Source organism: Schistocerca serialis, chromosome 6, assembly GCF_023864345.2.
Source record: "Schistocerca serialis cubense isolate TAMUIC-IGC-003099 chromosome 6, iqSchSeri2.2, whole genome shotgun sequence".
Classification (NCBI taxonomy): Eukaryota; Metazoa; Arthropoda; class Insecta; order Orthoptera; family Acrididae; genus Schistocerca; species Schistocerca serialis.
This window is the reverse complement of record NC_064643.1, coordinates 624,022,387-624,042,455: the sequence shown is the minus strand read 5'-3', so window position 1 is coordinate 624,042,455 and position 20,069 is coordinate 624,022,387. Positions and strand designations below refer to the sequence as shown.

At 39.8% G+C, this 20,069-nt stretch overlaps 1 protein-coding gene across 1 annotated transcript in view; it reads right to left on the bottom strand.

The window, feature by feature from the left end:
• The window catches only part of LOC126483688 (cysteine desulfurase, mitochondrial-like), a 119,535-nt gene that overhangs the window by 22,889 nt on the left and 76,577 nt on the right, over positions 1–20,069 (bottom strand). Inside the window, exon 6 of the mRNA XM_050106772.1 lies at positions 7,808–7,942. Within this exon, the coding sequence (XP_049962729.1) occupies positions 7,808–7,942 (135 nt within the window). The remainder of the gene's footprint in view (positions 1–7,807; positions 7,943–20,069) is intronic.

Genomic DNA, 20,069 nt, shown 5'->3' with positions numbered 1-20,069 from the left:
TGACTCAGAAGTGGAGACTGATATCCCCGATGGTTGGGGCGGGTGTTGCTCCTGAAGTAGGTGGTGCGCGAGCAACGGGGAGGGAAATCCCCCCACAGTCAAGGGGGCAGGTGTAGTCTTCTGGTTCTGAGAGGTGACAGAAATGCAAGGAACTGATGAGGTGACAACTGTTCTTGTAGTGGCAGCACAAGAGGACATCATAGCCACAGGATGTAGGCCATCTTATTTCCTCTTAGCCTCAGTGTAGGTAAGTCTGTCCAGGGTCTTATTTTCCATGATCTTCCTCTCTTTATGTAAAATCCTGCAGTCTGGCGAGCAAGGTGAATGATGCTCTCCACAGTTGACACAGATGGGAGGCGGTGCACGTGGAGTATTGGGATGTGATGAATGTCCAAAATCCCGACAGGTGATGATGGAAGTACAGAGGAAAGACATATGGCCAAACTTTCAGCACTTAAAGCACTGCATCGGGGCAGGGACATATGGCTTGACATCACAGCAGTAGACCACCACCTTGACCTTCTCGAGCAATGTGTCACCCTTGATGGCCAAGATGAAGTCATCAGTGGCAACCTGATTATCCCTCGGACCCCTATGGATGCGCCAGACAAAATGAACACCTCGCCACTCTAAATAGGTGCACAGCTCGTCGTCAGACTGCAAAAGAAAGTCCCTGTGGAATATAGTACCCTGGACCATATTTAAGCTCTTATGGGGCATGATGGTAACAGATACATCCCCCAACTTGTCACAAGTGAATAATGCCCGTGACTGAGCAGAGGATGCTGTTTTTATCAAGATACAGAGCGCATTTTGGACAAGCCCTCCACCTCCCAAAACTTGTACTCCAAATGCTCCACAAAAAACTGAGGCTTCATGGATTTGAAAGATTCCCCATCAACTCTCGTACATACAAGGTACCAGGCCGAATAAGCTTCACTGCCATCCTTAGCGTGGCGTTCATCCCATGGTGTGGCCAGAGAGGGGAACGATTTGGGTTTATATTTCTTAGCACTGAAGTTGGACTTCGCCTGCTTATAGACTGCTGGTGGCATACCGCTAGCAAGAGATGAAGTACCGCACTTCATGACATGTCATTCGCCCTGATACCACCCACTCCGACCAGTGGCCCTCCCCATGGGCGCCACCCAGCCTCAGCAAGGGTCACTCGGCAGGATGGCCATTGCCAGGAGTCCCGATGCCCCAGGGAGATGGGCATCTACTCCATGGCATACGTGGGGAGTTAGCAGCGCAGGCATCATCAGAGGGATCCCTGTGTTGTCAGGGGTGTACAATCAACAGGATCCATGGCAGCCCCACCACAATGGACTGGCTACAGTGCTGGATATGAGGTGCTAAGAAAAGCATGGTCATCGTATGCACAGAAAGCAACACTGCATAGTGCATGGTAGAAAACGCACCCAGGAAGGTATCCCCGCCCCTAGAGATGGAGAGTGAGCAGGACTGAGATAAGACAATGAGAAAGTGGGCTAAAAATCGCAATGCACGATGGACACGATACAACATGTAAGGCGCCCTTCCCCAACTGGCTCGCTCTTCAGGAAAATTTAGAAAGATGGAGGTCAATCCCGACAGGGAACCACCATGCAAAGGCCAAAATGTGAGAGACTCCTTTTAATCGCCTCTTATGACAGGATGGAATACTTTGGGCCTATTCTAACCCCCAGGCCCACAGGGGGTTTGAAACGGTGTCATTAACCACGGTGCAATACCATATCCTTCATCTCCTAAAATTAAGGCATTGCACTGGTTCTCTCACAATATATGGTACACATCTGAGTTTGTCCATATCCTAGCATCATGTACAGACCCAGGCCATGAAGCATCAACACTCAAACATTTCACTGTTATCACTCTTCACCTGCACATTTATAGGTGAAAATCCCTTTCAATTAACATATTTGTCTCCATGTGCAGAAGATTTCATTATAGTTATGTGAGTACAGTCTAGGGCCCCTACCACATATGGAAACTTATATCTCAACTGCCATTTAACTTTGGCTGCTTCTAGTTCATTAACATTTATCAGAAATTGGATCCATTAACATTTCTCAGAAATTGGATCCATTAACATTTCTCAGAAATTGGATCCATTAACATTTCTCAGAAATCAGATCCACAAGGGTGCTTTTCTGTTAACCTGTCGCAGAACATAACAAAATGTTAGAGATACTGTTGTATGGTGTATTCCCAATTCTTCTCCTACGCCAATCTGAAAGCCTGGATCCGCTAAATAACGCAAAAACATATTCATTCGAAAGGGAGCCTTCTCTTCTTTCGTTATTTTCGGGAAGAAAGTGATTTGCCAGCCAAATAATGTTTTCACTGTTAAATCTATATAAACTTCTACAGTTCCTTTCTTCTGGGTTCCTTCATACTACATATATCTTTTTGCCTTTAAAGAAACATAAATTCTGCCATTTTCACTAAAAACACTCGGTAATGCTTAACCACAGCACAACTTACTCAGCCCGAAGTATGCTACGGAGCTCACTCACAAAAACAGAGAATGTTCTCCACTTGTGAGAAACTTTTCTGGTTTTATTCATACAAAGTTGGAGAATATTCTTTGGTTTGAGCAACTTCCCCCACCCTTCAACCCACACTGAGAACATACTCAGGTGAAGTACATTCCCAGACTCGCTTTATTCATGTCAACCAGAGAACTTTCTCCGAACTTCTGAGTATAAAGTATATTCTCCATTTTATTCATACAGCCCATTGGGTAATGAGGGGATCGCTCCTTTGCAGCTGATTCTTGGGGTTGATGTGAGGATTAGAGGTGTGTGAGGACATGGCACAGGAAATCTCTCTGCAGACTAGCCTAATGCGTGTCTGCAGTGACATTTGTGAGGCCTTTAGCATACTGGGCAAGAGAATACTTTACACTGCATACACGTTATCTACTGGTGAACAGGCTGTATGTGAGCAATTTTTTGCTGTAGAAAGGGTGACTGCTGTCAAAAAGCAGGTAATGGTGGTCGTTAGTGGGCTTGGTACAGACAGAGGAGTGGAGGTCAATGTCCAGAAAGGTAGCATGTTAGGTTGCAGAGGACCAAGTGAAGGAAATGGGAGAGAAGGTGTTGAGGTTGTGGAGGAATGAGGAAAGGGTGTCTTGGCCATGAGCCCATACCATGAATATATCACGTATGAACCTGAATCAGACAACAGGTTTGGGATGCTAGAAAGGTTTCTTCTGGATGGTCCAAAACAAGTTGGCGTCACAGTCTATGATGAGAAAGCAGTAGGTGAGTGGGAAAAGGAAAAGAAAATTCACCATGGACACTTTATCAGCAAAACGACAAGCTTCATGAAAAGAGTACAATGAAACAATGTTTCCAGGATCAGTTGACAGTCTGCTACCATGCTGCTGGCTTGCAATTTGGACGAACGGGAACAACATGCAGGGCGAGGGACCTAAGCTATGTCACCCATAATGTATGCAGAAGCGGCAAATGTACCGAGGCAAGATTTCTGCTGCATTGCAAGAGAGAATTTCGTTAATTTTCTGATGTATGCAAGTAATTTTTAAGATTTTTAGATGCTGGATTAAGATACCAATTTTGGGTTATGATACCAGTTTTGTTTTTAATAGAACTACATACTTTTTTTGCAGCGTTCTAAACAGAATTTGAAGAGGACGTCTCTCACGCAACGTGTGTAGAACTTTATCAGATAGGAACAAGATAGTGCTACTAACCATTCTCCTACAAATAACTGACCTGTATTAATAAGTGATTCTTGAAAAGTATGTACCACACATTGACAGACCAAGGTCACTGTTTATAAACTTACCATAGGTGGCATGGATTTTCAACTGACCAGTAGTGCATACTGTGAAGACTGATTTCCCCAGGATTTGTAAACGATGAATCACCCATAAACAAAATCTAATATAGAAACATCTCATCAGTTTGCAGCTTTCACGTGCACCATTCGGAGAAATGTGATCAGTTTTACAAGTTACTGAAATGAAGCTGTTGATGGAGTGAAATGTGGAAAGGTTATATTGCATTGGAACAGTGTGATTGTAATTAAAGTTCCAGTTTCAAAATGCTGTACAAAGAGAATCCTGCTCAGAATGACGTCAAATTGGAATAGAATAATATCGAAGGGGAAAACATTATTGGGGGGGGGGGGGGGGGGGGGGGGGGATGAAAATTTTGCCACTAGACAGCCCTGTAAGTGACAGAAACTGCACGATAAAATATTCGTAGGACACAACTGTTCCTCAGTATGTGTCTTGAGATGCCTGGCATGACTGTCTCAGTGCAGGATCATACATTGCTGGTAAAGCCCTTTTACAAGAATGGTGACTATGCAAGTAGCTTGGTATATGTTCTGGACACTCAAGGGTATGAAAAAAGGTGCGTCTGATGTCTGCTAACAATCTGGAGATAATTCGAAAAGATAGGTTCTGTTGAAGTTCAGTGTGGCAGAGGGATGAAAACAACTGATCCATTGTCAGTGGAAGATGCGGCCACAGCATTGCAGGAGGGGTTGAGCGGTGTGTGAAAAAACCCAAACTTTGGACATGGCTCTGAGCACAGTGCAGTAAATTCTACGAAACATTTCACACTGGTATCCATATAAAATTACGTATTCATTTTCAGGAGTTGCTTCATACTGACCAGCCAATAAGAAAACATTTGCTCTAAAATTTATTGCTCACATGGAAGTGCACAATGAATGGCTATCAAACATTCTGTGGACACGTGAAGCCCATTTTCATCTCCAAGGACATGTCCTGTCAGAATTGCAGAATATGGTCAATGACAATCTGATTGAACTTCAATTGATACTGCTTCATTCTGCAAACTTTGCTGCGTGGTGATGATTGATGGCATCTTTTATCAGAAGGCCATATTTTTTTAGGGGAGATGGGTCCTGCTGGTCCTGTTACCTCTAGTGTCAATGGTAAACAACATGATAGGGTGATGCAGATGCATTTTGGAAATGCTAGAATAATCAGCCATCAATTCCCTGCAGCCTGGCCGCACACTCCACCTCACATTAATCCATGTGACTTCTGGTTGCATGACTATCTGAAGGATGCTGTGTTCACTGCTCCCATTACAAACATAGCTGAGTTGAATGCACACATTGGGCAACACATTCTGAACATGACCCCTGAGACATTCCGTTTGTTGTAGAAAGTGCTATTTCTCGATTTCAATTTGCGGCAGAAAATGGTGGACAGCATGTTGAATATGTCTTACAGTCGTATCATGATAATTAAAAGCAAATTTTATTGGCACTTTCTATGCAGTTTTTGGCCTCAGGACAATTAAAAACCGATTTTTCCCATTCATTATTTTAGAACTTTTCCATGGTTTTTAGGCTTACCTAACAGTGCCACAAATGTTGACTGCCAAATTGCTACAGTCAAGAACAACGTGCAGTACAGTTGGCTTAATGTGCAGCTCACACCGTAGCTATCATACTGCGATTCATCTGCAGTTAAAGCAATTTATGTTACACTGTTCACAGTGCCATCCATTAGGAAAATTGACTTTTTTTTTTTAATATGTTTTCCCCTTCTTAGATAATATTCCACTCAAATTTGGCATCATTCTGAACAGTAGTTCTTTTTTTACAGCATCCTGTAGTTGCAGAACACTACCTTGGCTGAACCCACTCACATTGATGCTACATATAGTGACAAAAGGAGCGTGTATTTGCCAGGCTAAAATGTTAGTTGAATCTCTCTCATCAGTTGCTGTTCTTTTTTGTTGGTGTATTTTATTCTTCGTAATTCCAGAGTCTTTGAATTTTTATGTTTGCAAGGACAGACCATGAGGGCTTGGCACGACTGTGGTTCTTTTAAGCACAAAATCACACAACAGCTCAAACATTTAAACAAAATACATATTAACTTTTATGATTGTAAAATACATGGTCAAGACTGAATAATTCTATGAGAGGCTGTCTTATTGTTACAATGCAGAGCACACAGTGAAAGGCTTCAAGTGCATAGCTAAACACACAAACTCTACCTGAATTATGTACACTGACAGAAAAATATTGCAACACTACCAAAAAATTAATATAGAATAATGAGATTTTGGGAATAAATCTGGCTAGGTAAAATATTTAAGTAATTAAAATTGCAAGATCATAGGTTAATGTGAGTGTAAGATAAGCCATTGCAAGTGTGAAATGCTGGTACATTAATAACCGGTGAAATCTTGTGTGCAAGCATGCAAATGTGCATGTATTGTGTTGTACAGGTGCCAGATGTTAGTTTACAGGATGGAGTTCCATTCCAGCCACACTTTGTCGGTTAATAAAGCGATGGTTAATAATGGTTGTGAATGACACTGGAGTTGTCATCTGATGGTGTCCCATATGAGTTCGACTGGAGACAGATCTAGTGATTCAGCAGGCCAAGGCAACACGTCAACATTCTGTAAGGCACGTTAGGTTAAAACAGTAGTATTTGGGTGAGTGTTATCCTGTGGGGATACACTCACTGGAATGCTGTTCAAGAATGGACACCACAATGGGTTGAATCACCATACTGAAACACAGATTTGCAGTCAGTGTGCATGGGATAGCCATGTCATAGCTGTCATACAAAATCACACCCCTGACCAAAACTCCAGGTGTAGGTCCAGTGAGTCTAGCACTTCAGACAGGTTGGTTGCAGGCCCTCAACTGGCTTCCTCCTAACCAACTCATTGCCATCACTATCAACGTGCAGAACCACTTTTCATCAGAAAAACACAACAGACCACCATCTTGCCCTCTAATCAGCTGAGGTTACAAATCCCATTGGTTTGGGGTCAGTGAAAAGCATGCTACAGAACATCTGGATAGAAGTAACCAATTTGTAACAGTTCTCTGTGTCACTGTGTTGTCAACTGCTGCTCAAATTTCTGCTGCAGATGCAGTACAATGCACCAGAACCGTACGTCGAACACGATGGCCTCCCCTCTCACTTATGCCTGGTCTTCTTGCAACCATACATTCTCGTGACCACTGCTGCCAGAAATAATGTTCAGTGGCTACGTTCCTGCCAGGTCTTTCTGCAATATCGCAGAAGGAACATCCAGCTTCTATTACACGACTTCGTTCAAACTCAGTGAGGTGTTGTTAGTGGCATCTTTGTCACCTTAGAGGCATCTTGACTAACATCAATTCACCACATCCACTCTCAAAAGGTAACTACCACTCACAACTATTTCATCATTTATTTAAAGAAAAACCCGATTTGTAACCTTGGTAGGACAGTAGTTTGCAATTCTATTATCTTCTTAAAATTTCATCAAGTTCTACATTTGTTATGTCACTTGAATCTTCTTTGACAGCTCCCTCCAATCTCAAAGAAAAAGTTCACAATTCCATTTTTAAAAAATCAGTGCCATAATTCAGCTGCTAATTTTAAAAATAACTTTTGTGTGTCAGAAAATTTCTCACTTTGTCCACTATAGCTTAGCAACAATCACACTTTGATATATTTAGTCATTTTGAATGTATTTGGGATGGCCTGTCTTAGCTGCCTCACCTTGTAACCCTGTATATGCTATTACTTTGGAAAGCACAAGTCTGTTTCAACTGTGATTTATTCTGTGTGAATCTAATGTGTATGAGTGCAGCCTATTACCTTAAAGATGTCTTAATGTAACGTGACATAGTGTGAACTTCTCTTTAAGTATAAGCCTTCGCTGTTTTAGCACTTGACAAAATTTGGAAAACATTATGCAATAATTATCTACACATTTGGATATGGTTTTGGACTAATTTACATTTCTCACATAAACTAACACAGTTATTCATACAATACCTTTTGGTCCATATATTTTGTGACCACTAATAGACATAAGATCTATATTCATTGCATTGACATCAATGGGAATTTTTCCTGTTGCCTGAGCAGCGTCAGTATGGAAAAATACATTCTTTGCTTTACATAGTGCTCCTGAAAAAAGAAAACACAAGTACAATAAAATAAACAGAAATGTCATTGTTAGCAAATAAGTTAACAGCTGAGCCAACAGGTATCACAAACTTTTTATTCATCAAATGCATACTACCCACACATCATGCCTGATGTGCAAGATGGCCTACTTATCAGTGGCTAAAAAAACCTTTTTGCCCAGCCTCTGCTCTTAAAGGGGAACATTACATTCTGGCACCCTGGCAACTGGACCCATAAAATTTTGTGCTAGAACTAGATATGAATCTTTAAAAAAAGATTTATATTAAGTACAAATTAAGAAGAAATTGATTTTTAAAGGGAATATTTTTCAATGATTATCATGATAATTAAATTAATAGACAACAATTATGTTGCAAAAGAATTAATGCCTGCGATTCAGAAGTCTGGCAGCAGAGACTACAGACTGTTCCATAAGACCCAAAACTATACCACAACAGAGGGCAGTAGTTGCATCAGCTGCATACCTATTAACAACAGTACAGTTCACAAAATACAGTGATCCACTCTTTTGGCAGCATCGTGAGATACCATGCTACAAAATCAGTTCTGGTGAAATGTGTGAAGTCCAATAGTGAAATGTGTGAAGTCCAATATGATTTTTTTTACTTTTCATTTATTTTTTCCAGTGGTGGTGGTATATTAAAGTGTTTTGAGTTAAAAGAATTTTTTTAACAGAGCTATGCACTAAAAGACTAGTTGCAAACTTCTGTTTTCACTGTATGCTGGTACTTACATGCAGAATGGAGAAGGAACGGAAAGCTCTTGGGGAATTAAAAACTGAATTAGGTATCAGCAATGCTAACCTGCTACACCAATTCAGGTCTCAAAGAGCAGAGCTCACGGCTAATACAGACGATCATGTTGCTACATTCACTGAACTGAACTAGAAACTACAGTATTAGTGGAGTTTATTTAAATGAAAAATTAGATAAGCAGGTTCAGAAGCTGGAAGAACATTTCACAGAATTTTATACAAAAATTAGAAATAAATAATAAAAAATCTAAATTACAATCAGCCGCTTCGACTTTAAAGGGGGGTTAGGTCTGTGATTATTAAACAATGTAATTTAGTTAGGAATGAGGTTAACAAACAATTCAGAGGTGTGACTTAGATTTTAACAGAGATTACAGATTTTACTGAATAATAATGTATTCAGGTACACCAAATCTCAGATACTACGGACAAGTTACACTTTTAGAACAACACAAAGATTCCAACAGAGCTGCAATCTCAGGCTCTACCTTTTCAATTTTGGAGGAGTGTGTTGATGAAGCAACTGAACAAAAAGTTCAAGAAAAAGCCAAGTATTCTATCAGAACACCACAATCCTCAGCTGACATAAAACTAACAGAGGCACAGTTCTGAAGGTCGTGGGATAAATGGACCAAAAATGAAATACAAGATTTGTCGAAAGAGATTTAGTGATAATTGAGCGTTTCTTGTGGAATTAATATGGGAATTACATCTACAAATGCGGGATGAACTTCAAGTAATTTCCAAAATTTAAACCATAAAGGGATATTCATCCTACTTACTTTATAATGGCGTTTTTTACATCCTGATCCAAATGCTGTGATGGTTCTAAAAAGATCAATGTTGTCCTCGGATATTTAGAATGGAATGCTGAGAAATGGAAAACTGTTTATTCGGAAGAATTGTTTTCTTGGAAAGGTTTTCAGGATTTGTCAAGTACTCATGAAATGTTAACACTTGAGTTACTAGACAGGTAACACATTAATCGTTAGGGAAGCTGTAAGAAGTATAATGTATGGCACCTGACAACTTACAAATACTTAGACAATCCTCTAGGGAAAAATCATTTGATGCAAGTGTTGGGCCACAGGTTACCCTACCACATAAGAAGTGAGCTATGGTACAGGAGGTGTTTAACTGTAAATGAACTGCTGGACTTTCATGAAAGGATCAGATATGCTGAATAAAGAATGAGGGGATTGTAGTCATGAACAATAACAACAGAAATAAGCACCTGTTTCGTTTCCACCATAAAAATGAAACAACACACTGTAAGGTTCAAAAACATAACAAAAATAAGACGAGTAATCCAGGAAGGTATATTGTAGGCTTATTATAAGGTTCCAAAAGGAACAGTTCATGCCAGCAGGCAGGGTGTAATCAGATCACGCATACTTGGGGGTGGGGGGTGGGGGGATGCAGATGAAATAGTTCAGTGTTTGCATTACTAAGATTTCGAGGGGTACAGTGAATGGACAAAGTGTTTCTATAAATACGCAAGAAGTTTTGTAAACATATTTGCTAAGTTTTGGAAGTTTTAAGTGGAAGAGACAGCAATATTACATGTGTTATCACCATTAATACCACACGGAAGTTTGAATTTTACTGGATACTGGAAGAAGTTATTAATTTTTGAGTTGTTAATTTCTATCATGGCTAGACAGAATAAGTACTGTGAGACTGTGTGACATGGACTAGGAACTGTTTACTTGTATAAAAAGTTAATAAACTGCGTTTGCATATAGTGAATTTTTATCATTTCAGAGATATCATTCAATAAAGATCTCTGTCAGAACAAGAAGCAGTGTGTAGGTCAGGTCAGGAACTTGGTAGAATTTGATAGTCATCTATATATCTGGATGTAATCACCTGCCCTTCTTTCCCATTAGCCCGCTAACCATGAGAACTATTAAATTAACCCTTTTGCAATCAGCCGATTTGGAGTGGTGTGTGCTAAAAATGTCATGCATATTTATACCATTATGATATGTTTTATTTAAATTGCCATATATCACACAGTATTCACTTTAAAAATATAAAAAAATTACCACTTATCCAGAAAAGTATGTTGAATATTATCGCTTACACAGATTATCATAATGTTTTGAATGAATTCGATTGTGACAGTCCAAATAAAATATATATATATATTTTAAATATTATAAATTTGACTGATTCCATATATCCAACACTGTGCTTCAATTTAAGAAGGCTAAATACAGTCCATAGAATCTACACACATTTCTGAGTAAAATGACATGAGGGATATGAAATTTGTGCTATTAATTAGAAAGATGATAATTATTTATTTGAAGACAACATTACAGAATTTCCGTGTCTACAGTATGACTTAGCATTTGTGTTTAGGAAAACATTCACCATGCAACCCCTTATTACATCTATTACAAACAGTTCTTGACCTCCTTTTCCTTCCCTCACTAGTACACACACAGCATCTTGACTCTTTCTTCCCTGGAAGTTTTCACAAACCCAGAGAACCACGAGGATCATCAGTTGCATTTTTTTCTGCAGCCATTCATCTGCCAAGGCTTCAATTATCATTACAGTATATACGTATCTGGAAACAACTTTCCTTCCTTTATTATGCTCATTGAATAATATGTAAGAGTTCAGCACCATTGTTGACATTATGTTAAAAGCTACCTTCTTCCAGTAACGAAGAGTTCGCCTCTCATCCAAATACGCATACAGCATCATGTCGAATGTGTCTATTCCACCCGTATACTGGTTGTACTGGTGTATTATTTCTTTTTTTCTCTCGGTACGCACGCACATGCTAGTACCGGACCTAACTTACGATACATCTTTTCCCCGATTCCAAATTTCTTTCTAAACTGCTCTGGCAAATATTTCCTGTTTTTTCTTACAGTGCCAGAAATGTATGTACCAAATTTATAAAGACTTTTTACAAGAAGTACTGACATGAAAAAGTTGTCCACAAAGATATGATATCCCTTGTTCAAATAAATTGCCCAAACGCAGTAACTTCTGGGCAACACAATAACCTAAGCCATGTCTTGCAATTTCAGCCTTATCTTCTTGGCTTTTGGCACCTCTGTAAGTGTAAAACCCAAGACAATAGTATGTTACAGAGTCACACAGCATCCAGAATTTGATTCCCCAACGGTGGTGGTGGTTGTTTGGCAAATACTGTAATAGGGAAGTGTGACATTTAGTACCAACTAGACTCTCATCAATACTAAGTTGTTCATGAGGTGGGTAATGATGTCTAACTATATTATTAGCATGATCTACCAATGGCTGGTACCTGATACTTGGGCCATAATCAGGATGGCCTGGTGCTGGACATTTCTCGCTATCCACAAGATGAAAGAATTTCATAAGATGCCTAAATCAGTGGGCAGAAAACATTTTACCAAACCATGGAAATGCCTGTGACGGTTTTGTGCTCCAGTATGAGAGCATTGTGGGCCTTTTATTGAGTCCCTTGTTTAGTAAGCAATCAATAAAACCTCTTACCTCAGTACTTGTCGCATTCTTCCATTTCTTATACGGTTTGGACAATGTAGAATGTTTAGTTATAAACTGTTCAGCTGAGTGATTTGTTTCAGTTACAATAATATGCAGCAACGTTGTAGTAAAGAATACATTGAAATATTCTATCACAGGAGATCCTGCTGGCGGCACATGTTTTGGTTCTGGCAGCTCTTGAAATGGATGTGGTAATGGCTGTAGTGTTTAAGGTGCAAGTACTTCAGTGTATTGTACATCTTCCATTTTGTCTTCACTTTCGTTCACAATATCGTCAAGTACATCACTGTCACTTTCTGAACTGTTGCTATTTTCGCTAAAACACTCTTTATCACTAGTACATTCTAAAAGTTCACAAATTTCTTCACAGTAAGTCCTCTGCTGTGGCCTGGTGTAGGTCGCATTTTTCACAAAAAGCGGAGAAAACAAACAAACTGTAAATTCTTATCATGAAGAAAAACACACAGAAAAAATGATAAATAAGAGTACTACGCAAAAACACGAATGTAGAATGAATAACAGAATGTAAACATGTACTGCAAAAAAGTCAATAAACAAACTATGCAAAAGCGGAATAATTGAACGCTAGTATTTCACCGAAACGATGCTCAATTGTCGATAGCTATTGATCTATACATAGCTCAAGGCAAAGAGCATCTGTAATCAGCACGCCAACACCATCTAGTGCCCGATTCCGTAAGCTAAACAAGAAGACGAAGCAGGGTACCGACAAATCGGCACCCTGACAGTATTAGCGTCAGTAGGGGGTAACAATAGATTGTTACCTTGACATTTAAAAATACTGTATTGAATTCAAATAACAGAAACAGTGTTATGTAGGCAGATTCGCTGATGGACACCTTGTGTGTCCAAGCTCATAAAATAATGTGTGTTCTGCAGCAGGAGGCAGGTTCCAGGATGTAACAATGGAAAAATATGCCCACAGTTAGAAAAACGGGTAGCCCCCCACATGACTAATTTCTACATGTGAGTGGTTACTGGAAGGAGAGAACAGTAAAAACAAAGAACAAAAAATAAAACCTACTGTGTCTAGTAACAGTTTTGGGATGGAAGTGGATTTCCATTTAGATTCAGGCAGCAAGATATTTTTAATATTGCAGCAATTTATGTTAGTGATAAGGAATAAACATGCGTGTCCAATACTATCTGTATATTTTTGCTGTGAATACAACAGGCAGTAAAGGCCAACCAATGAAGGAAGAAATGAGATTACTGATAGCATCTGACACTTTTTAACAAACGTTACTAGTAGTACCACCTCTTAACTTAAGTGCACATCTCGATACAGATTGGCTACTTGAAAATAAAGAGACATTACATTTTAATAAGAATTGGGAATTGGGCCACAACTAGTCTGGAACACTGAAATGGCTGGCACCAATGCAGCAAAACTATCTGATAGTGAGTGAGGTGCCTTTGTTATGATGATCATGCACTACGAAGGAAGAAAACATTCAGAGTGCAAGAGCACTTACTCAGTACACCAACACTGCTAAATACGTCTGCCACCATTTCTGAATTAAGCAAAATTGAGACACTTAGCTACGCAATCACTAGCTGGTCTGGTTTCTTCATAAATAGTACTTGCACCAGACCTCCTTTCTCAGACGTTCTCAGACAGTATCTAGGTGTGTAAGTGTTGCTGAGCTACGCCGCCAACAACAGCCCCTAACTCTGAGACAAATGCCATTGGCAGTACACGGCGACACATCTACTATGACATATGCTTCAGAAGCTAAAGGCATATGCCTGAGCAGAAGATTGTATACAAACTACTGTCATCTTCACACCACTGAGTCACCTACTGTGTGACTACATACAGAGGGCGTCCACCGCCCATGTGGGACATGTGTTCAAGTCCAGACTGTTAGCTTCCTGACTACCGTTTCACTGAACTCTGGTCCTGCCCAAGGCAGGCACACACCTTCAACATTGATCATACTGAAGGGTTCAGTTCAAGTACTGTCCTCCCCTGTGATGTATTCTGCAGTCCGAGGTGGAAAAGTGACCTGGACATAGGTGCCACTTATCAGCTGCCACATGCAGTCCCTGTTAGCTACTGCTGTTCTGCTGAAATCAGTGTGTGATGCTGCCTATGCATGTCACTGCCCAAGTGGTCCTGCTGAGGGCAGCTTCAGCTTCTGTGGCTCACTACATAATCTCGAGTCAATGCCCTCCATTACAGCAGCAAATATACCTCAGTGCCTAGCTAACAAGAATAAAAGTCTAATTCATTCAGGGCTGTCTAACTAACAGTTCACAGCTCAATTCCAATCACTACTACCAATCTCAATCCATGTCCACATGAATGAAGTGGCGCTTCATCCTAACCTTCATACAGCCATTTCCACCATCACTGTTTGAATCACCTCCCAACACCAACGAGCTGGTGTCAGAGTTGAGGACACTTGAGCTGTGAAATCATTGCAGCTCTCACTTGTGGTTATAACGATACAAGATTGGTGAGTGGACTTTTTGGGTGACCTTACGTCATTCTAGTGTATAGCCATGGTAGATAGGATTGAGGAGCATAAGAACTTGCGGGTACAGTTTCAGAAACCAAAGGGACCTGCGCACCTATCACATTTTAAAAGAAACTGTACAGAGAACTAATTACAGCCAGTAAAATGTCAGGTCACAAATTGCCATGTATGAAGACGTACAAGCTATGTGTGCTACCAGCCAATATTACGGACATAAGATACATCATTGCTCAGTCTTGATAGGCAACAATTCATCATAAGAATTAATGTTATTTTTCTTGTACCTCTGTTCAAGTGTTTGTCATTGTTTTGTTGATGTGTGGTGTACTTTAAGTAAGCTTTATTTTAAGACAAAGGCTGCACAAATGCCAGAGACATGAACAATGACAACAAAGGTAGCAGTTTAAACATTGCTGAAACAGATGATCGAACTACTGGAGAAGAACGTCGAGTTACAGAGGCAGGTACACACATTAATGTGAATAATGAGTGCAGATAAGGTGAAGTAGCTGGGATGGTAGAGGCAAAAGCTTCATTCAGTGGACCTGTTCCTTCTGTGAATCTCACTGCAACTACAGTATAACCCCACTTTTACGTCCCCGGAATTAATATTTTCCTGCTGTTTATGACATTTTTTTATTGGTCCCATCAAATTTCCTATGCCCACAATGTTAATTTGCACCTAATTTTGTGTCAACATATTTATAACTTTCCCACAATTTACGCATTACGAAAAAAATGTTTGTGGAGAAAAAAATTATGCTGGCATGATGATGGCTGTTTAGTAGTGTTTACAAATATTATGTGATTAAGTTTCCAGACACCAGGGCACTCTACTCAGTGGATTTGAACCATTAAACGTGTAAAAGTTGGAACAATTTGTGCCAATCTCCCGCCGCTGCCAAGCTCTACTTGGTTTGGTGGCTGATGAGAGTAACTACATTCGTTTGAGTTTAGATATCACGAATAATCACAGCCATACCCAAACTGTCTCCACTGTGCAAACACAGTTTCGTGATTGTTGTGATCACCGTGACACCTCTGTCCAACCATATTTAGCGTGTTTCGGCGTATGACCACTTGGAGTCCTAATTGACACTGTCATTCACATTTTGTTGCTCAAATGTTTTTAGTTTAAACACAGCACTGGTTATAAATGTTATTCATGCTGAGCAAAACTTGTTTCAAGAATTTATTCTTGTTAAGTGCAATATTTAAGTACATATTTTTTGTGATGTTACACAAACAAACAATGTGAGTGATAGTTAGCGAGTGTGTATGGTTTTCTATGTAACTGATAAGGCACAGTACCTGATAACCTCAAAAAGACAACTACAGTGCAAGAGAGACAGAATAACACATATTAAAACACCATATAAAATACTTATTTACATATTTTCACTTGACAACAAGCAAAAATTCTCGAAATGCATCGTGCTAAGCATGAAAAAATACGTTAACTAGTGCAGATTTCATTATTTAAATAATGAATGACACCTGCAGCCTTTCAAAAACATCAACTGTGACATACGAAACTGAGTCAAATGTTTCTACTTCCCAGATAGTTATCAGTTCCAGTTACATCAGCGGTTTTTATTAGATAATAGACCTTCATTAGATAATAAAGAAGTCCCTGACAAGTCTTTTGATGCCTGTTAAGTACATATATCATACATAAAGTGCTAGGGGGCATCCTATACGTAACTTTTACAGCTTAAAATGTTATTTCCCACATTTTACATTTTCCTGCATTTTACACCACACTTTTGAAGTCCCTTGAAAAGTGTAACAGCGGGGTTTCACTGCAGCCTTGTGGTTCCTTTTGTGTGTAAACCAATTGAGAATGTATCAATTGACAATCTGGTAGCTGCACTGCTGTCATGGATAACTGATTAGACTAAGTATATTTGCACACGAGTAAGGTAGAGTCAGCAAGCAAGGCAAAGACGGAATATGGTGTGCACATTTGAACAACTTAAGTATGGACTAACAGTATTACTGCAAGCAGAATAGTGCTAGATTCATCAGAGAACAACTTAATAGGATGTCCCAGAAACAATACGAGTTGGAGGAGGCATGCTTAGGTAGGATAAGGAAAATCAATGCGCAAGTGTATGAGTTAACACAGAATAAATTTTTGAGAGGACTTCCACTCAATATGTTGAGAGAGTACGGGTGGAGATCCGAAAGGATTTGTCTGCTGCCATTAAGGTCTCTACACAACTAAAGGAAGTAGACATAGTGACTTGTAAACAGGACTAACATTGCTTTTTCCCTCAGAAGTGATTTACTATGCATGTGGACATGTGGGCCACATTCAGAAACACCACCACCAAATGCAATGCTGTGAATAACAGATGGTGAGGCATTGGGCGCAAGACTGTCAGAGAGAAAACGGGGATGGGTTGATGGAAAGGGTTTGTTTAGCATCAATGGGAATTCAACTGCTGGACGGCATTCCCAGTCAAGCATAATGCTATGATGGTTTATGCAGAGGAGGAGTAGTTCTTGTAAATGGAACAGAACAGAACAGAACCAAGGTTTTTAGTGGACAAAGGGGTGTATGCATTGGTTACTAGTCTGCACCTTCTGGATATGAAAAGATTGAATTCTCCGTAATATAGATTACGTGGAGTGAGTTTAATGATGTGGCATCGTTAAGATCAATGTTGTTTTATTTCTGTATTGGAACAAGGAATTTTCGGGAATGTATGGAGATATTGTGTCATATTGATGGACGTACTGTGCTATTTTAGAGCTGGATTTTGTGAATAAGCAACACGCAAAAATCAATCTTTTTGCAGCACTCTACCGAACTCAGTGGGACAGCATTCTAGGTGGAAACAAGTGCCGCAAATGCTATATCATTGCAAGGTTCATCAGTCACGAAGGTGGAGCTGAGTGAACTGCAGAAATGTTCATTAAAGCTCAGTTCGCATGATAAAAATACTGAGAAGTAAGGGAAACCCACCTGGATGTGAATGGGAATCGACTTGGTGAACAATATTGTTTTGCGTTATAGAGTGGTTGGAACACAATGACAAATTTGATGCTTCACACTTACCATTTTCCATAGCTGTGTACAGTTCTTTAGAACATGGCAACACTGGGCCGTCACTGTATAGGGTGGTATTTGTTAGAAAATGCCATCACTTTTTGAAGTGATTAAGCCTAAAGTTGGGAAAAATGGAAAGTTGGTGAAGAAGATTACGAAGATGTTATAAAATGTGTAGAAACTGGTGGGAAAAAATGAATATGAAAGCACTCTAGTGGCAAGAGCAAGTGTGATGACATATTGGTAAGCTTCCCAAATACAGACTCGGCCAACGGGTTATGCTAGTGAACCCCTACACACCAATGGGTTACACTGAAGTTACAGTTACTGACAAGAACTTCCATTCTCAATGTAGAATGCATTAAGCCATTTAGGGGTATTTTGCACATTTTGCCGCAAGTGCCAGTACTGCTACCAGTAAGGTACGTTAAAGCTAAGAAGGAAAGGATAGAAATGGAAACTGATGAGCAAAAGATTCTTGGAGTGCCTTATGCACTTATATAATGCCAACACACACCACTGGGGTCAGACATGTGAAGTAGTTTCATGGATAAAATATACAATAATTATGTCACTGTCTTACGGTAGAGGGGTTATATTGCATTTTGTTAAGTTCTTGTAATTAATGTTTAGTTTCTCAGAGAACAAGAGTGCTACTTAATTCTGTGTTGATTTAGTAGTGAGTTTTATATGCCCAGCATTGCGAGAGGCTGAGGCAGAGTAATACGAACTCCTTTCCCCCTCAGGTGATATTACCATTGAGAACATCCAGAATGAATATGGTAATTCTGATGACACTGCACCTCTATGGCGGAGCAGCAGACACATTATAGAACCAACAACTCAAATCAGAAGTGTCCTTTCTCAGACAGGAGGATGCCATGTTAACTAGCCTCCAGCGGACATTGAAGCCAGCTTACGGTACACGAGAACTAAGAAATGAGATATGAAAATTGAAAGAAACTTACACTGTGCTGCAACTTGAAACTGACAGGTAAGAAATATTAGGGAAGATACAGGGAGAGTATCACGAGTTGCGACTCTCAGCATGAGCAGTTAAGGAATCAGTTGCGTCAAGTGACGGATCTCGCCAAACGTAGACTTTTGCAGTGCAAGAGGGGATGGTTAAATGCAGGCGGAAAGTTATTGAAGATGGTGTGTGGTACAGCAGATACTGACAATATGCAGGAATTAAAAGCATGCTGGTACAGACGCAGGAAGTAGCAGAACCTTACAGGGCAACTGCAGAATGACATACTACGCCCTTGGAAAATTTTGAGTCAGGTGTATTGAACAACACTAAAGTGATGCGAAAATTAACTTCAGAGCGGACAAGATACATGTATGTGACTATGGGAACAACTAATAATGATTTGGATGAAGTACAGACTCAACTCAATTTACTGGTTAGGAAAGCGATTGTTGCAAGACTGCAACAATATCTGGCAGACAGCTTAGGTAAGGCAAGGGTAGAGGTGACAGCATTGCAGGTGGCAGCAGATAATAATATGGTACATGGGCAATTAAGTCCTACATTGCTACCTCCATGACAGTTCCTACATGGCCTGTGGCAAGTGCAGCACAATTAATGGCAGAACTGCAGCACAATTAATGGCAGAACTGCAGCACATAGTAGAATCCACAAAATTGAGTTTATCATTGTTTTATCATATGTCAACAGTTGAGATCAATACCAATAGAGCTAGGCTTCCTGTATTGGTTTGTTTCCTAACAGCAAGTGCCGATGCGCATGACCAGTGCTTCATGACCTACTCCCACCCAGTGACATGGGAAACCACAGGCAAACTACTAGCATTATTCAATTCTTTCTACAAAAACATAAAATTCACAATAGAACATGAGGACAACAAAAGCATAAATTTCCTGGACCTTAAAATCACCAACCATCAATAAAAACATAAATTCAGCATACACAGAAAACACACATACACAGACATAACACTGGACAACTCATCATGCCATCCCACCACACAGAAACATGCTGCATTTAGGTCCATGCTACACAGACTACACTCTCTTGATCTAGAAGGAAACACCCTCAAGAATGAGATAGATACAATAAAGAGCATTGCCATAAACAATGGCTACACAGCAAAAAAAAAAAAAAAAAAAAAAATTGACAATTTAGGAAGACAAATACACAAAAGCAAGACAAAGAATGACAACACTATGACAGAAGAGAAAATATTCACCAGTATCCCATACCTGGGCCCCATATCACAAAAAATAGCTAACCATTTCAAAAAAACAAATGTAACA